At 35.7% G+C, this 13,277-nt stretch overlaps 1 protein-coding gene across 2 annotated transcripts in view; it reads left to right on the forward strand.

The window, feature by feature from the left end:
- si:ch211-266g18.10 (probable serine/threonine-protein kinase kinX) overlaps window positions 1-13,277 on the forward strand; it is a 32,273-nt gene that overhangs the window by 16,519 nt on the left and 2,477 nt on the right. Inside the window, exons 21-48 of one of the 2 annotated variants that reach the window (XM_044167243.1) lie at window positions 185-250; window positions 828-923; window positions 1,309-1,404; window positions 2,044-2,094; window positions 2,384-2,449; window positions 3,021-3,116; window positions 3,502-3,597; window positions 6,061-6,102; window positions 6,234-6,281; window positions 6,389-6,457; window positions 6,560-6,607; window positions 6,683-6,727; window positions 6,814-6,855; window positions 6,935-7,003; window positions 7,186-7,233; window positions 7,511-7,558; window positions 7,696-7,743; window positions 9,898-9,930; window positions 10,011-10,058; window positions 10,172-10,228; window positions 10,613-10,657; window positions 10,853-10,894; window positions 11,552-11,599; window positions 12,486-12,533; window positions 12,713-12,757; window positions 12,922-12,963; window positions 13,057-13,101; window positions 13,178-13,213. In XM_044167243.1, coding sequence (XP_044023178.1) covers window positions 185-250; window positions 828-923; window positions 1,309-1,404; window positions 2,044-2,094; window positions 2,384-2,449; window positions 3,021-3,116; window positions 3,502-3,597; window positions 6,061-6,102; window positions 6,234-6,281; window positions 6,389-6,457; window positions 6,560-6,607; window positions 6,683-6,727; window positions 6,814-6,855; window positions 6,935-7,003; window positions 7,186-7,233; window positions 7,511-7,558; window positions 7,696-7,743; window positions 9,898-9,930; window positions 10,011-10,058; window positions 10,172-10,228; window positions 10,613-10,657; window positions 10,853-10,894; window positions 11,552-11,599; window positions 12,486-12,533; window positions 12,713-12,757; window positions 12,922-12,963; window positions 13,057-13,101; window positions 13,178-13,213 — 1,563 coding nt within the window. Of the gene's footprint in view, window positions 1-184; window positions 251-827; window positions 924-1,308; window positions 1,405-2,043; window positions 2,095-2,383; window positions 2,450-3,020; window positions 3,117-3,501; window positions 3,598-6,060; window positions 6,103-6,233; window positions 6,282-6,388; window positions 6,458-6,559; window positions 6,608-6,679; window positions 6,728-6,813; window positions 6,856-6,934; window positions 7,004-7,185; window positions 7,234-7,510; window positions 7,559-7,695; window positions 7,744-9,897; window positions 9,931-10,010; window positions 10,059-10,171; window positions 10,229-10,612; window positions 10,658-10,852; window positions 10,895-11,551; window positions 11,600-12,485; window positions 12,534-12,712; window positions 12,758-12,921; window positions 12,964-13,056; window positions 13,102-13,177; window positions 13,214-13,277 lie in introns of both variants that reach the window. The other variant, XM_044167244.1, reaches the window with a different exon arrangement.

The following is a 13,277-nucleotide window of genomic DNA, read 5'->3' on the forward strand; positions in this document are numbered from 1 at the left end:
ATCTCATTAATCTTTAATCAGTCCATTCAAAATATTTTGCATATTTTTTGTTTGCTGACACTGACTTTTTATGTGTAGAACACATTATATATTATATATTCAAAGGAAGTGTAACATAATAATCACTGATCTTTATATACACCTGAAACATAAGGGCTTTTTTGATGTTATAATTTTCTACCAGTGGCAGCTCCCAAGGAGCCCAAGAAGGAACCAAAGCAAAAACTCAAACCTCAACCTGTAAAACCAGGTAATGCAAAGACTCTCTGATGCTGCAGTCTAGCCCATTTGGAACTGTCTCACTCAGAGAGGAATATATAATAATAAAAATAAAAAAAGAAATCATAGCTGAAACACTGGAAATCCTTACATCAAATATTTCATTTACAACCAAAAATATAAACCTAGTGGTGGTGCTAGAAGAAAAGTCAGGGGATCACCAAAGTCAGTAGGATTTCTCATCTGGGGACCATAAATGTCTGTAAAGAATTTTGTGCCAATCCCTTTAATATTTGTGGAGATATTTCAGTCTGGACCAAAGTGGTGGACTGACCGACAGACTGGCATTGCCATCCATAGAGCCATTCAGCGAGCATGGCTAAAAGTACTGTTATGATATATGTACAGTTTTCATGACAATGCAATTTTTGTGAGCATTCGATGTACTTTATATGTGCTTACTCTGGGTCCCAAAGAGATGCTCGACTCTAAAGCCTAAAGAAGGCTAAATAGATTGATAGGTTTCCTTTTATTCAATGGCGGGTATATTTCTTTTCTCTGTATAATTTATGTGTAACTGTTCAGTCAGCTTTGCCTTTTTATTTCAGACACTAAAGCAGAAAAGGCTGTAAGGAGGATTAAAGTAGTCAAGAAGCAGGTTGCGTCTGTCCTGAAGAAGGAACATCTTAATATTACAAAAGCAGGTGAGACAATACAAAGAACAGGTTACAGTGACATTTTATCCTTGTGGTTAGTATTTGCTGAAATTTGCAGTGACACAGCTTACACCCAGTTGTTTAAATGGAATGAAAAGAAAGAAAAAAAGAGACTCACCCGAAAAAGGACATTATTGGTCACCTGTTCAAACAGCTTAAAACAACCCACGTTTGCATTTCTCTAATAGTCTTCGACAAAAATCATATTATAATCACATTATCTCTTTGAAGGTATTGCTGAGGTAATTAATATATACATTATTCAGCTACATGGCAAGATACCAATCAGACTTTACCAGTAATACAATGCTGTGTAAAAGAAACTGAAATAGAAACTGAAATTGTAGCATAATCTTTCTGCTGTCCATTTCAGCTGATGAACCCAAGAAGGCAGAAAAGGTGCTGAAGGCTGCAAAAAAGCAGATAGTTCCTGTCCTGAAAAAGGAACACATGAATGTTACAAAAACAGGTAACAGGCCACACATAGTGTAACCATATGTGAACTTTAAGCTACAGTGTGTGAGCTCATAAGCCATAGGCAATCACTGAATCTTTAAAATATCATGAATTAAGAGGAATCAACCAGTATTGAAAGCTACTGTTCTAACAATTATTTATTTATATTACATTTAAAACATGGATCTAATTAGGCCCTGCTTCATTTTTGGATGGAACTTAAATAATGTAATGAAGATCTTCAAGGCAAAACAACATGATAGGTATCAATCTGAGATATCAAGTGACAGATTGAATTCCACCATCTTTTAACCAACTAGAATTATAGGGTCGTGTCTAGATGGTAAAATCGGATTCACGAAATTCTTAAGAGATTTGTACGAGTTGTTTCTTCATTGTGCTTATTCCTAAACCTAACAAAGTCATTTTTGCCTAAACCTATCCAAGTAGTTTTGTTGTCTATACCTAAATCTTGCGAGAATTTTCGAAATCCAAGGTTATCATCTAGACAGAACCAAATTATACTTTGCATAAAGTGCTACCATTACATGTTGCCTAATGCCTGCAATGATGCCGTTTTGCAAGTAGATGAATTGAATATGAAGCTAAGATGAGCTAGTGAATTATATTTTTTAATATTCCCCAATAAAAGAGGTGCCTGAAGTTCCTAAGGTGAAAGCCAAACCAGAACCTGCAAAGAAAGGTATGAGCATGCTTTTCTTATTTTTTCTGTCAGTTGTCAATTCATTTGTAAAAGTAAATTGAATCTGATGGTTTTTATAGCTGATTAGATGCCCCATAACCTAGTATCTCATTAATCTTTAATCAGTCCATTCAAAATATTTTGCATATTTTTTGTTTGCTGACACTGACTTTTTATGTGTAAAACACATATTAAATTGTATATTCAAAGAAAGTGTAACATAATAATCACTGGTCTTTATATATACCTGAAACATAAGGGCTTTTTTGATGTCAAAATTTTCCACCAGTGGCAGCCCCCAAGGAGCCCAAGAAGGAACCAAAGCAAAAACTCAAACCTCAACCTGTAAAACCAGGTAATGCAAAGACTCTCTGATGCTGCAGTCTAGCCCATTTGGGACTGTCTCACTCAGAGAGGAATATATAATAATAAAAAAAGAAATCATAGCTGAAACACTGGAAATCCTTACATCAAATATTTCATTTACAACCAAAAATATAAACCTGGTGGTGGCGCTAGAGGAAAAGTCAGGGGATCACCAAAGTCAGTAGGATTTCTCATCTGGGAACCATAAATGTCTGTAAAGAATTTTGTGCCAATCCCTTTAATATTTGTGGAGATATTTCAGTCTGGACCAAAGTGGTGGACTGACCGACAGACTGGCATTGCCATCCATAGAGCCATTCAGCGAGCATGGCTAAAAGTACTGTTATGATATATGTACAGTTTTCATGACAATGCAATTTTTGTGAGCATTCGATGTACTTTATATGTGCTTACTCTGGGTCCCAAAGAGATGCTCGACTCTAAAGCCTAAAGAAGGCTAAATAGATTGATAGGTTTCCTTTTATTCAATGGCGGGTATATTTCTTTTCTCTGTATAATTTATGTGTAACTGTTCAGTCAGCTTTGCCTTTTTATTTCAGACACTAAAGCAGAAAAGGCTGTAAGGAGGATTAAAGTAGTCAAGAAGCAGGTTGCGTCTGTCCTGAAGAAGGAACATCTTAATATTACAAAAGCAGGTGAGACAATACAAAGAACAGGTTACAGTGACATTTTATCCTTGTGGTTAGTATTTGCTGAAATTTGCAGTGACACAGCTTACACCCAGTTGTTTAAATGGAATGAAAAGAAAGAAAAAAAGAGACTCACCCGAAAAAGGACATTATTGGTCACTTGTTCAAACAGCTTAAAACAACCCACGTTTGCATTTCTCTAATAGTCTTCGACAAAAATCATATTATAATCACATTATCTCTTTGAAGGTATTGCTGAGGTAATTAATATATACATTATTCAGCTACATGGCAAGATACCAGTCAGACTTTACCAGTAATACAATGCTGTGTAAAAGAAACTGAAATAGAAACTGAAATTGTAGCATAATCTTTCTGCTGTCCATTTCAGCTGATGAACCCAAGAAGGCAGAAAAGGTGCTGAAGGCTGCAAAAAAGCAGATAGTTCCTGTCCTGAAAAAGGAACACATGAATGTTACAAAAACAGGTAACAGGCCACACATAGTGTAACCATATGTGAACTTTAAGCTACAGTGTGTGAGCTCATAAGCCATAGGCAATCACTGAATCTTTAAAATATCATGAATTAAGAGGAATCAACCAGTATTGAAAGCTACTGTTCTAACAATTATTTATTTATATTACATTTAAAACATGGATCTAATTAGGCCCTGCTTCATTTTTGGATGGAACTTAAATAATGTAATGAAGATCTTCAAGGCAAAACAACATGATAGGTATCAATCTGAGATATCAAGTGACAGATTGAATTCCACCATCTTTTAACCAACTAGAATTATAGGGTCGTGTCTAGATGGTAAAATCGGATTCACGAAATTCTTGCGAGATTTGTACGAGTTGTTTCTTCATTGTGCTTATTCCTAAACCTAACAAAGTCATTTTTTTGCCTAAACCTATCCAAGTAGTTTTGTTGTCTATACCTAAATCTTGCGAGAATTTTCGAAATCCAAGGTTATCATCTAGACAGAACCAAATTATACTTTGCATAAAGTGCTACCATTACATGTTGCCTAATGCCTGCAATGATGCCGTTTTGCAAGTAGATGAATTGAATATGAAGCTAAGATGAGCTAGTGAATTATATTTTTTAATATTCCCCAATAAAAGAGGTGCCTGAAGTTCCTAAGGTGAAAGCCAAACCAGAACCTGCAAAGAAAGGTATGAGCATGCTTTTCTTATTTTTTCTGTCAGTTGTCAATTCATTTGTAAAAGTAAATTGAATCTGATGGTTTTTATAGCTGATTAGATGCCCCATAACCTAGTATCTCATTAATCTTTAATCAGTCCATTCAAAATATTTTGCATATTTTTTGTTTGCTGACACTGACTTTTTATGTGTAAAACACATATTAAATTGTATATTCAAAGAAAGTGTAACATAATAATCACTGATCTTTATATACACCTGAAACATAAGGGCTTTTTTGATGTCAAAATTTTCCACCAGTGGCAGCTCCCAAGGAGCCCAAGAAGGAACCAAAGCAAAAACTCAAACCTCAACCTGTAAAACCAGGTAATGCAAAGACTCTCTGATGCTGCAGTCTAGCCCATTTGGGACTGTCTCACTCAGAGAGGAATATATAATAATAAAAAAAGAAATCATAGCTGAAACACTGGAAATCCTTACATCAAATATTTCATTTACAACCAAAAATATAAACCTGGTGGTGGCGCTAGAGGAAAAGTCAGGGGATCACCAAAGTCAGTAGGATTTCTCATCTGGGAACCATAAATGTCTGTAAAGAATTTTGTGCCAATCCCTTTAATATTTGTGGAGATATTTCAGTCTGGACCAAAGTGGTGGACTGACCGACAGACTGGCATTGCCATCCATAGAGCCATTCAGCGAGCATGGCTAAAAGTACTGTTATGATATATGTACAGTTTTCATGACAATGCAATTTTTGTGAGCATTCGATGTACTTTATATGTGCTTACTCTGGGTCCCAAAGAGATGCTCGACTCTAAAGCCTAAAGAAGGCTAAATAGATTGATAGGTTTCCTTTTATTCAATGGCGGGTATATTTCTTTTCTCTGTATAATTTATGTGTAACTGTTCAGTCAGCTTTGCCTTTTTATTTCAGACACTAAAGCAGAAAAGGCTGTAAGGAGGATTAAAGTAGTCAAGAAGCAGGTTGCGTCTGTCCTGAAGAAGGAACATCTTAATATTACAAAAGCAGGTGAGACAATACAAAGAACAGGTTACAGTGACATTTTATCCTTGTGGTTAGTATTTGCTGAAATTTGCAGTGACACAGCTTACACCCAGTTGTTTAAATGGAATGAAAAGAAAGAAAAAAGAGACTCACCCGAAAAAGGACATTATTGGTCACTTGTTCAAACAGCTTAAAACAACCCACGTTTGCATTTCTCTAATAGTCTTCGACAAAAATCATATTATAATCACATTATCTCTTTGAAGGTATTGCTGAGGTAATTAATATATACATTATTCAGCTACATGGCAAGATACCAGTCAGACTTTACCAGTAATACAATGCTGTGTAAAAGAAACTGAAATAGAAACTGAAATTGTAGCATAATCTTTCTGCTGTCCATTTCAGCTGATGAACCCAAGAAGGCAGAAAAGGTGCTGAAGGCTGCAAAAAGCAGATAGTTCCTGTCCTGAAAAAGGAACATGAATGTTACAAAAACAGGTAACAGGCCACACATAGTGTAACCATATGTGAACTTTAAGCTACAGTGTGTGAGCTCATAAGCCATAGGCAATCACTGAATCTTTAAAATATCATCAAGGTGGTAGACCGACCAACAGACTGGCATTGCCATCCATAGAGCCATACAGCGAGCATGGCTAAAAGTATTGTTATGATATATGTACAGTTTTGATGACAATACAATTTTTGTAAGCATTTGATGTACTTATATACAAATATATATACTATATGTGCCATATTTTGTGACACAGACGTTCCAAAGGAAAAGGCCAAAGCAGCTCCTGCTAAGAAAGGTAACACACACATTATTAGTTTATAAGTTACAACTTCCTAATGTCTTCATCACCAAAGAGCAACATGATTAACTGTCACAATGGAAATAAAAGTGTCCTGCTGTAAGAAACATTGTGCTTTTGACACACAGAAGCTGTTGCTCCTAAAGAAAAGGTCAAACCAGTCATCTTGAAAAAAGGTATGAGTGTTGCATGTTATAGTACACATAAAAAGATCAAACTAACTTCATCTTGAACTGCAATTACATACTGTATGTGCTTTTTATTTCCAAATTCCTGCTGACAGAACAACAGGGCACTCCCAGAAATGCCTCTCTGGTGAAAGAGCGAGTCAAAATAGTTCCTATGAAAAAAGGTAATTTTCTTTGATTTATGTGTTTTACTGGTTTCAAATTCCATGTTTTAGTGAGTTGAGTCAATGATCCTAAGCAAACACCTGTTTTTTGTTCTTTTTCAGATGTCAAGGTGCCAAAAGAGAAAGTCAAAGCAGTTTCTGCAAAGACAGGTACAGCACATTTTAAATATTTCAAAGGTTTTGGTTTTGCATGCTGAACATCATGTAATATGTTTTCTTTAGCAGCTGAGGTTTCAAAACAGAAGCCCAAACCAGTTCCAACAAAGAGAGGTAAGATGTGTCTTTGTATTTAGCGTTTTCGTTCCAATGTGTCATGTTATTTTCTGGAATGACAAGCCTAAAATCTCTTTACATAGAACCTGCTCCACTCAAGACAAAACCAGCCCCAGTAGTCAAAGGTTAGAGGACACTAATCAACATTTATGTTCATGTTTAAATAATGAAGCAATTGATTTTCCTACTCATTAATTCTTACAGAGGCAGAAGTACCACACAAAAATGTCTCACTAACAAAGGAGAAGGCCAAGGTTCTTCCACTGAAGAAAGGTACATCTGTTTGTCTACACAGCTAACTTTAATGTTTTATCAGCTCACTACAGAATGCCTTTATTATTCAGTGTGCTAACTGCTCAATATCCATTTATGAGTTGGTGCTTTCCATTTCTCTTTTTATGCAACTGTAGCTCTTCACACAATCAAACCATTTTACTGTAATATTTCTCTTTCAGTGCCTGTAACTCCAAAAGAGAAAGTCAAATCAACACCAACGAAAAAAGGTAGTTACAGTGATTAAACTAGTTTTACCAATCAAATATTATCCATATTCATATCAAACCTAATATATGATCTGTGAATGACTTTTTACTTCTTATTTTTTATTTTGACAGTGTGCTTCTGACATATTTTTTAGTCTGGATGCTTGAATTATGTAGTGTCAGGAATCTTAGTGTGTAAATAAACTGCATCTGTTGTATATGAGCTGTAATAAGATGGACACAAAGTGCTGGAAATGGCCAATTTGACTGTTATTTTTGTTACTACTTTCTTTAAAAGTTGAGGTTCTCAAGGAGAAGAAGGCTGAGCCAGTGACTCCCACAAAAGGTTTGTTTTCATTTAATCCACATTGTATTTGTCTCTCTGTCATTTTTAATCAGATTGTAGTTTTCCAACAGTGTTTCTTTGTGGTTTCTCACTTGACTGTATACTTTAGAACTAATAGGGCCATTGTATTTTTCTAGCACCTGTTATCAAAGCAAAACTTGATAAACTTGCTGAAAAGAAGAAAGGTATGCAGCAGAAGTGTGTTTCTGTAGTGATTTAGTAGCTATTAACATGTGACTGCTGATGCTCACCCAGACTACACTCCCTGACAAAAGTCTTGTCGCCTATCCAAGTTGTAGGAACAGCAAATAATAACTTGACTTCTAGTTGATCATTTGGAATCAGAAGTGGCCTTGATTTTTAATTATTTTATTAGGAAAGAAAGGTCAGACTTTGCTTAGACAAAAGTCTTGTCACTTAAAAGAAATAATGTACAGTACAGAACATAAAGTCATGGTGCAGTGGAAAAATAATTAATAATGTGTATGACTCCCTTGAGCTTGGAGGACTGCATCCATACGTCTCGGCAATGACTCAAATAACTTATTAATAAAGTCATTTGGAATGGCAAAGAAAGCATTCTTGCAGGACTCCCAGAGTTCATCAAGATTGTTTGGTTTCATCTTCAATGCAAGTATGAGAAGGAGCGCCATCCTCCTGTGGTTTGGAATGTAATGGGCAGCAAGAATGTCTTGATACCTCAGACTGTTGCCATCTATTCTGCAGATCTCTCGCACACCCCCATACTGAATTTAACCCCAAACCATGATTTTTCCTCCACCGAACTTGACTGTTTTCTGTGTGAATCTTGGGTCCATGCGTGTTCCGATAGGTCTTCTGCAGTATTTGCGACGATTGGGATGCAATAGATGATTCATCGGAAAAATCAACCTTCAGCCACTTTTCCACAGTCCATCCTTCCTGTAAGCTGTGGGCCTTGGCAAATACAACACGATTTTTTAGTTGTCTTCTGTTTAATGCTGGTTTCTGAGCACTAATTCGGCCATTGAGACCACTGTGTGACAGAATTCGACAAACTGTTCTTGTAGATACAGGGGTTTCTGGTGACCAGTTGTTATGTAGCTCTGCTGCAGTTGAAAAAGGGCTGGCCCTGGACTGTTGAACCAACAAACGGTCCTCTCGAACAGTAGTCTTACAGGGTCTGCCTGACCTGGGCCTGTCATGAACTTCACCAGTTTCTTCAAATCTTTTTCTTATCCTCTCCACTTGACGTTTAGATACATTAAAGATGTCTGCCACCTCAGCAGGAGACATGGTCTTCCGGCTCTTGATGATCAGCACTTTGGTCTGTGGTTGAATCTTTGGCATGCTGTCAGAGGTCAGGATGCATTTCAAATGAAGGTTGGGTGTGCTGGGGTTCTTCTTCTACACACCTGGGAATGTGTTAATTACAGTATTTGTCACAGATGATGCTCTAATCTGTGATTGGTTGAATCCTTTAAAGATGTGACAAGACTTTTGTCTAAGCAAAGTCTGACCTTTCTTTCCTAATAAAATAATTAAAAATCAAGGCATGATAAGATTATATTTTGGTAAAATATGCATAATCTAGAGGCCTTTGCCTTTCATATAAGCCACTTCTGATTACAAATGATCAACTAGAAGTCAAGTTATTATTTGTTGTTCCTACAACTTGGATAGGCGACAAGACTTTTGTCAGGGAGTGTACATGTTTCACAGCTACATGATAATGACTCAGCTCAAAACAGTAATGTTAAAATCATTTGTTCATCATTTGTTGTTACAGTAGTGTTGTCATGTAAAAATACATTTTTGTCATTTTCAGTTTGGTCATTTTCATGGTTAAATGTGACTTGAACATTTACATGCTTCGCTGTAAGCTGACAAATTTATTTGAACAAATTGTCATTACCTAAAAAAGACTTAGAGCCCAAGAACTTGATGTTTTGGAGATGCATGTTTTTCACACAGCAGAGATGACATGCTTTTTTAGCAAGATAAAAGCTGCATTGCGTAGGTGTGAAAAGATTTCTAGGCTTGTAGCTTTTCAAATAGAGTTATTGTGACATTTCCCCTTGTTTCTTTTAATGTCAAAGGCAAAAACCTCACGGAAAGGTGCTGATTAGTTGTACTTTCTGTCTCTAATTCCATAAAATATAGTGTAGGTGCATTTTCCACTTCTTAGTTTAAAAAGCTGTAACATCCGAGCAAGATAACAAGTTTCTCATGTTTTATAGCAAACATCTCAATCATATCTACAAGAAATTTGGTATAATGTCAGTGGATAGTTCATACATCTTTCACCTATCAAAAAGCAAGAATCATCACGCCACTTATTTTTTCTTCTTTCTCTTTAGAACCTGAGGCCAAGCCAGTTCTTGCCAAAAAAGGTAATGCAGATGTAATCAATCATTATTTGGCAGTCCTTAACACAACATTTGAAATCGTTTTCATCCTGTGTTATACTCAGCACCTGAGGTAACAAAAGAGAAGCCCAAGCCAGATCATGAAAAGAAAGGTAAATATTTCATTAAAACAATAAAAAAAAGTCATAGACAAGACGTAGTGTTTTATATTTATTTAGAAAAATTATTTTTAAAATGTTGAAAAATTGTTTTTCATTTGAATTAGCTCCTTCTAAAACTGAAACAAAGAAGGAAAAGGTCAAATCACTCCTAAAGAAGAAAGGTAGCGTGCCACTGATTTTCTGGGGTTGTAGCTTACAAAAAATATCATCTACACTCAGTTGCCAGTGTATTAGGTACACCTAGCTATAACTACTGCAGTCTAATACAACAGTCCTGCAATAAATCCCGCCTTTGTGAAGGTTATAACATTCAGTTTTTGTTGAAACTATTTTAGACAGGTGTTGATTCAACTGTTTGAAAGATGTAGTTTCTGGTGCTGTTGAATTTAATTGAGTTATACTACATACGTTTTAACTAGGTGTACAACTGAGTGTATATTATAGTACTGTAGTATTACTAAAGCAACTATAACTTGTTACTACACTAGATAACAACTAAGCTATTTATTGAGTATCAATAACTGCTTACATGCTTATTTACTCAGAATCCAAAGTACTAGAGGACAAAGTCAAACCAGCTGTTATAAAAGGTACAAAAACAACAACATTTACATCTCACATTGTCATGTTTGGTGACAAACACATAAACTTTTTGATCAATTTTTAATGCAAAAGAATCCACTCTGTGTGTCAGTGGGGCATTTTCCTTTAATGTGCTGTAATTAAATGGCAAGCATTGTCACAAATAAACATTTTTGAATTGCATTTTCTCTCTGATGGCCCAGCATTGTTGAGAAAAAAGGCCGAACCAGTCCAAGTGAAGAAAGGTACATGCATGCAAGCAGTAATCCATATAACCAGTGTGGGATTGTGATCACAGTGATCTAGTCATGAAGTGTAGATCATTGTATTCTTTAAAAGCTCTGATTGGATTACTCACAAGGAAAACAAGCACTTTGCCTATGAGATCAACAATAAATGATGTAGAGAACATTATGCATAATAAATGTTGAGTGATTTCTCTGCAGCAGCTCCATTGGCAAACAGCTGTTTCTATACAATGAACCTGCATTTGCAAAACACTGCATACAAAGATTTTGTTAGGCTTTTATAACTCACCTCTTGTTCTAAAATGTAGATGATAAAGAGCTGAGATTCCAAAGCAAAGGCTATCCAGCCCACCAAACATTAACAATGTGTTATAAATGTTGAAGCCCAAAACAGTCTCTAATGAGAAAGGCACAAATCAGTAGTGTTTCTCTGCTCAACAGAGATGAACTTTCTAACACTAATTACAGCTTTCTAGTTGTAGTTTCCTCGTGCTGCACAAGCTGCTTTAAGCTTTTAGAAATCCAATGTTGTTGTGGTAATGCTGTGGCTCAAGCTGCAATATGCATTGTTGAAAATGAGCTCATTGTTGCTTCCTCTCTCGAGTTCCTGTGTGTCCTGATAGCCCACGTGTGACCTTAGCTTTCCTTTTGCAGAACTGGAGACTCCTAAAGAAAAGGACAAATTTGCTACAGTGAAGAAAGGTACAGTATTTTGTACAATGACAACTATTATTTTACATATCACCATTATTTAGATCAGTTTATTATGCAAGGATACTAGTGAAACTTTAATCTCTGTGTGTCAACAGTCAATTTGGTGATGCATTTGAGGCTATCTTACTAAGGTTTTATAGTCTATTGTGCATGCTGCAACACTATCATCAGAACTGTGTGTTTTATCAGTTGCATTTTCTTCTTGATGATGCAGCCATTTCTAGGGAAAAGACCAAACCAGTTCATGTGTGGTGCTTCAGTAGAGACAGTACTTCATGTAACCAGCAGATTACAAGATGTAATCTGAGTACAACAAGAAGGCCACTGCAATCGGTAGATGTAGTCATTGGGTTATTCACCTGCTGCTGCTGAAGACTGAAAATATTTTCCTGCTCTATAAATCTGTTTTTATTTAGCAAGAAAATATTCAAATATTTTACAGAATACTACTAAATTGTTTTTGTTTTTTGTCTATAAATCTTAGGCTTATAGACAATAGTTTAGCAATAGTTTCCAGTAACTTACTGAATATACATGTTAGTAGTTTTAACAACCCTAAGAAGTCTCTTGGTGGTGATGTTTTTAGTTTTTGCTTTGCCATGGGACCTTAGGCATGTCTTTTCAACATATAACAACATATAAATCATTTTGAACAGATGCTACAGTAAATCAGCCACAGCCATCAATGTCATCCTGAAACTAGTAAAACATGCATATGCTACTCTGGCTTACATGAGCAAGAAAGGAAAGCCCTTTTACTTTCACTGAGGGGTAAAATGAGATGCTAATTCTGAAACATTACTTTTGTGAGTGAAACAATGTTATAATTGTCCATTTCTTGCCTACTTGTGTTTGTTTCATATTTGTGAAACAGAGCGTGAGGTTTTAAAAGAAAAGGTCAAACCCACTGCAACAAAGAAAGGTACTGCATACAATCAGCTTTGAGTAGCATTTAATAGAGTAGCAATAAATCCAAAATATGCTGTAAAAAAAACAGAGCCTGTAAAGAAAGATATCTTGATTGACACTGTAGACCTGAATTATTCATGGTTAAAAACAACCTTTATTATAACCTTTATTTATGTATTTATTTATTTTAAGAAAAACCAGTTGAGAAGAAGGCAACCAAAGAAGAGAAAGCTAAAGGTATGGTGTCCAATCAGCATTGAACATTAACATCATCAAATCAGCTAAATATCTGTGTGAAATATATTTTTTAAAACTACCACCAGCAGTTGTAGTCTACCCTGCAGGAAGCAGTTTGAATCTTTGACTAATAATAGTTATTAATCTTTTGTTGCTATTTACAGAGGACAGAGTTCTTAAAGAGATACAGGAGCCTGTAAAGAAAGGTATAATTGTTTGTTAAGCAACTAAATTCTGAGTGTTTGAAAAACATAACTGGAGCTTTATTTCATGCACAAAAATTCCTCTTTTTGTTTTAGAAAGATCTGCTGAGAAGAAAGTTACTAAGGAGGAGAAAGTAAAAGGTATAGTGGAGCTGTAATTTAAGGTAATATAACACTGTATTGTTTTAGAGTTAACATCATGTTTTCATTTTTATAGCAGAGCCATCTGTATCAGATAGCATTCTTATGGAGGGTAAGTCCAAATTCCCTTCTCATAACCGAAATATCACCCAAGTGTGCAAATTGCACGCTCAGTC

The sequence above is a fragment of the Siniperca chuatsi genome, linkage group LG15 (genome assembly GCF_020085105.1).
Source record: "Siniperca chuatsi isolate FFG_IHB_CAS linkage group LG15, ASM2008510v1, whole genome shotgun sequence".
NCBI lineage: Eukaryota > Metazoa > Chordata > Actinopteri > Centrarchiformes > Sinipercidae > Siniperca > Siniperca chuatsi.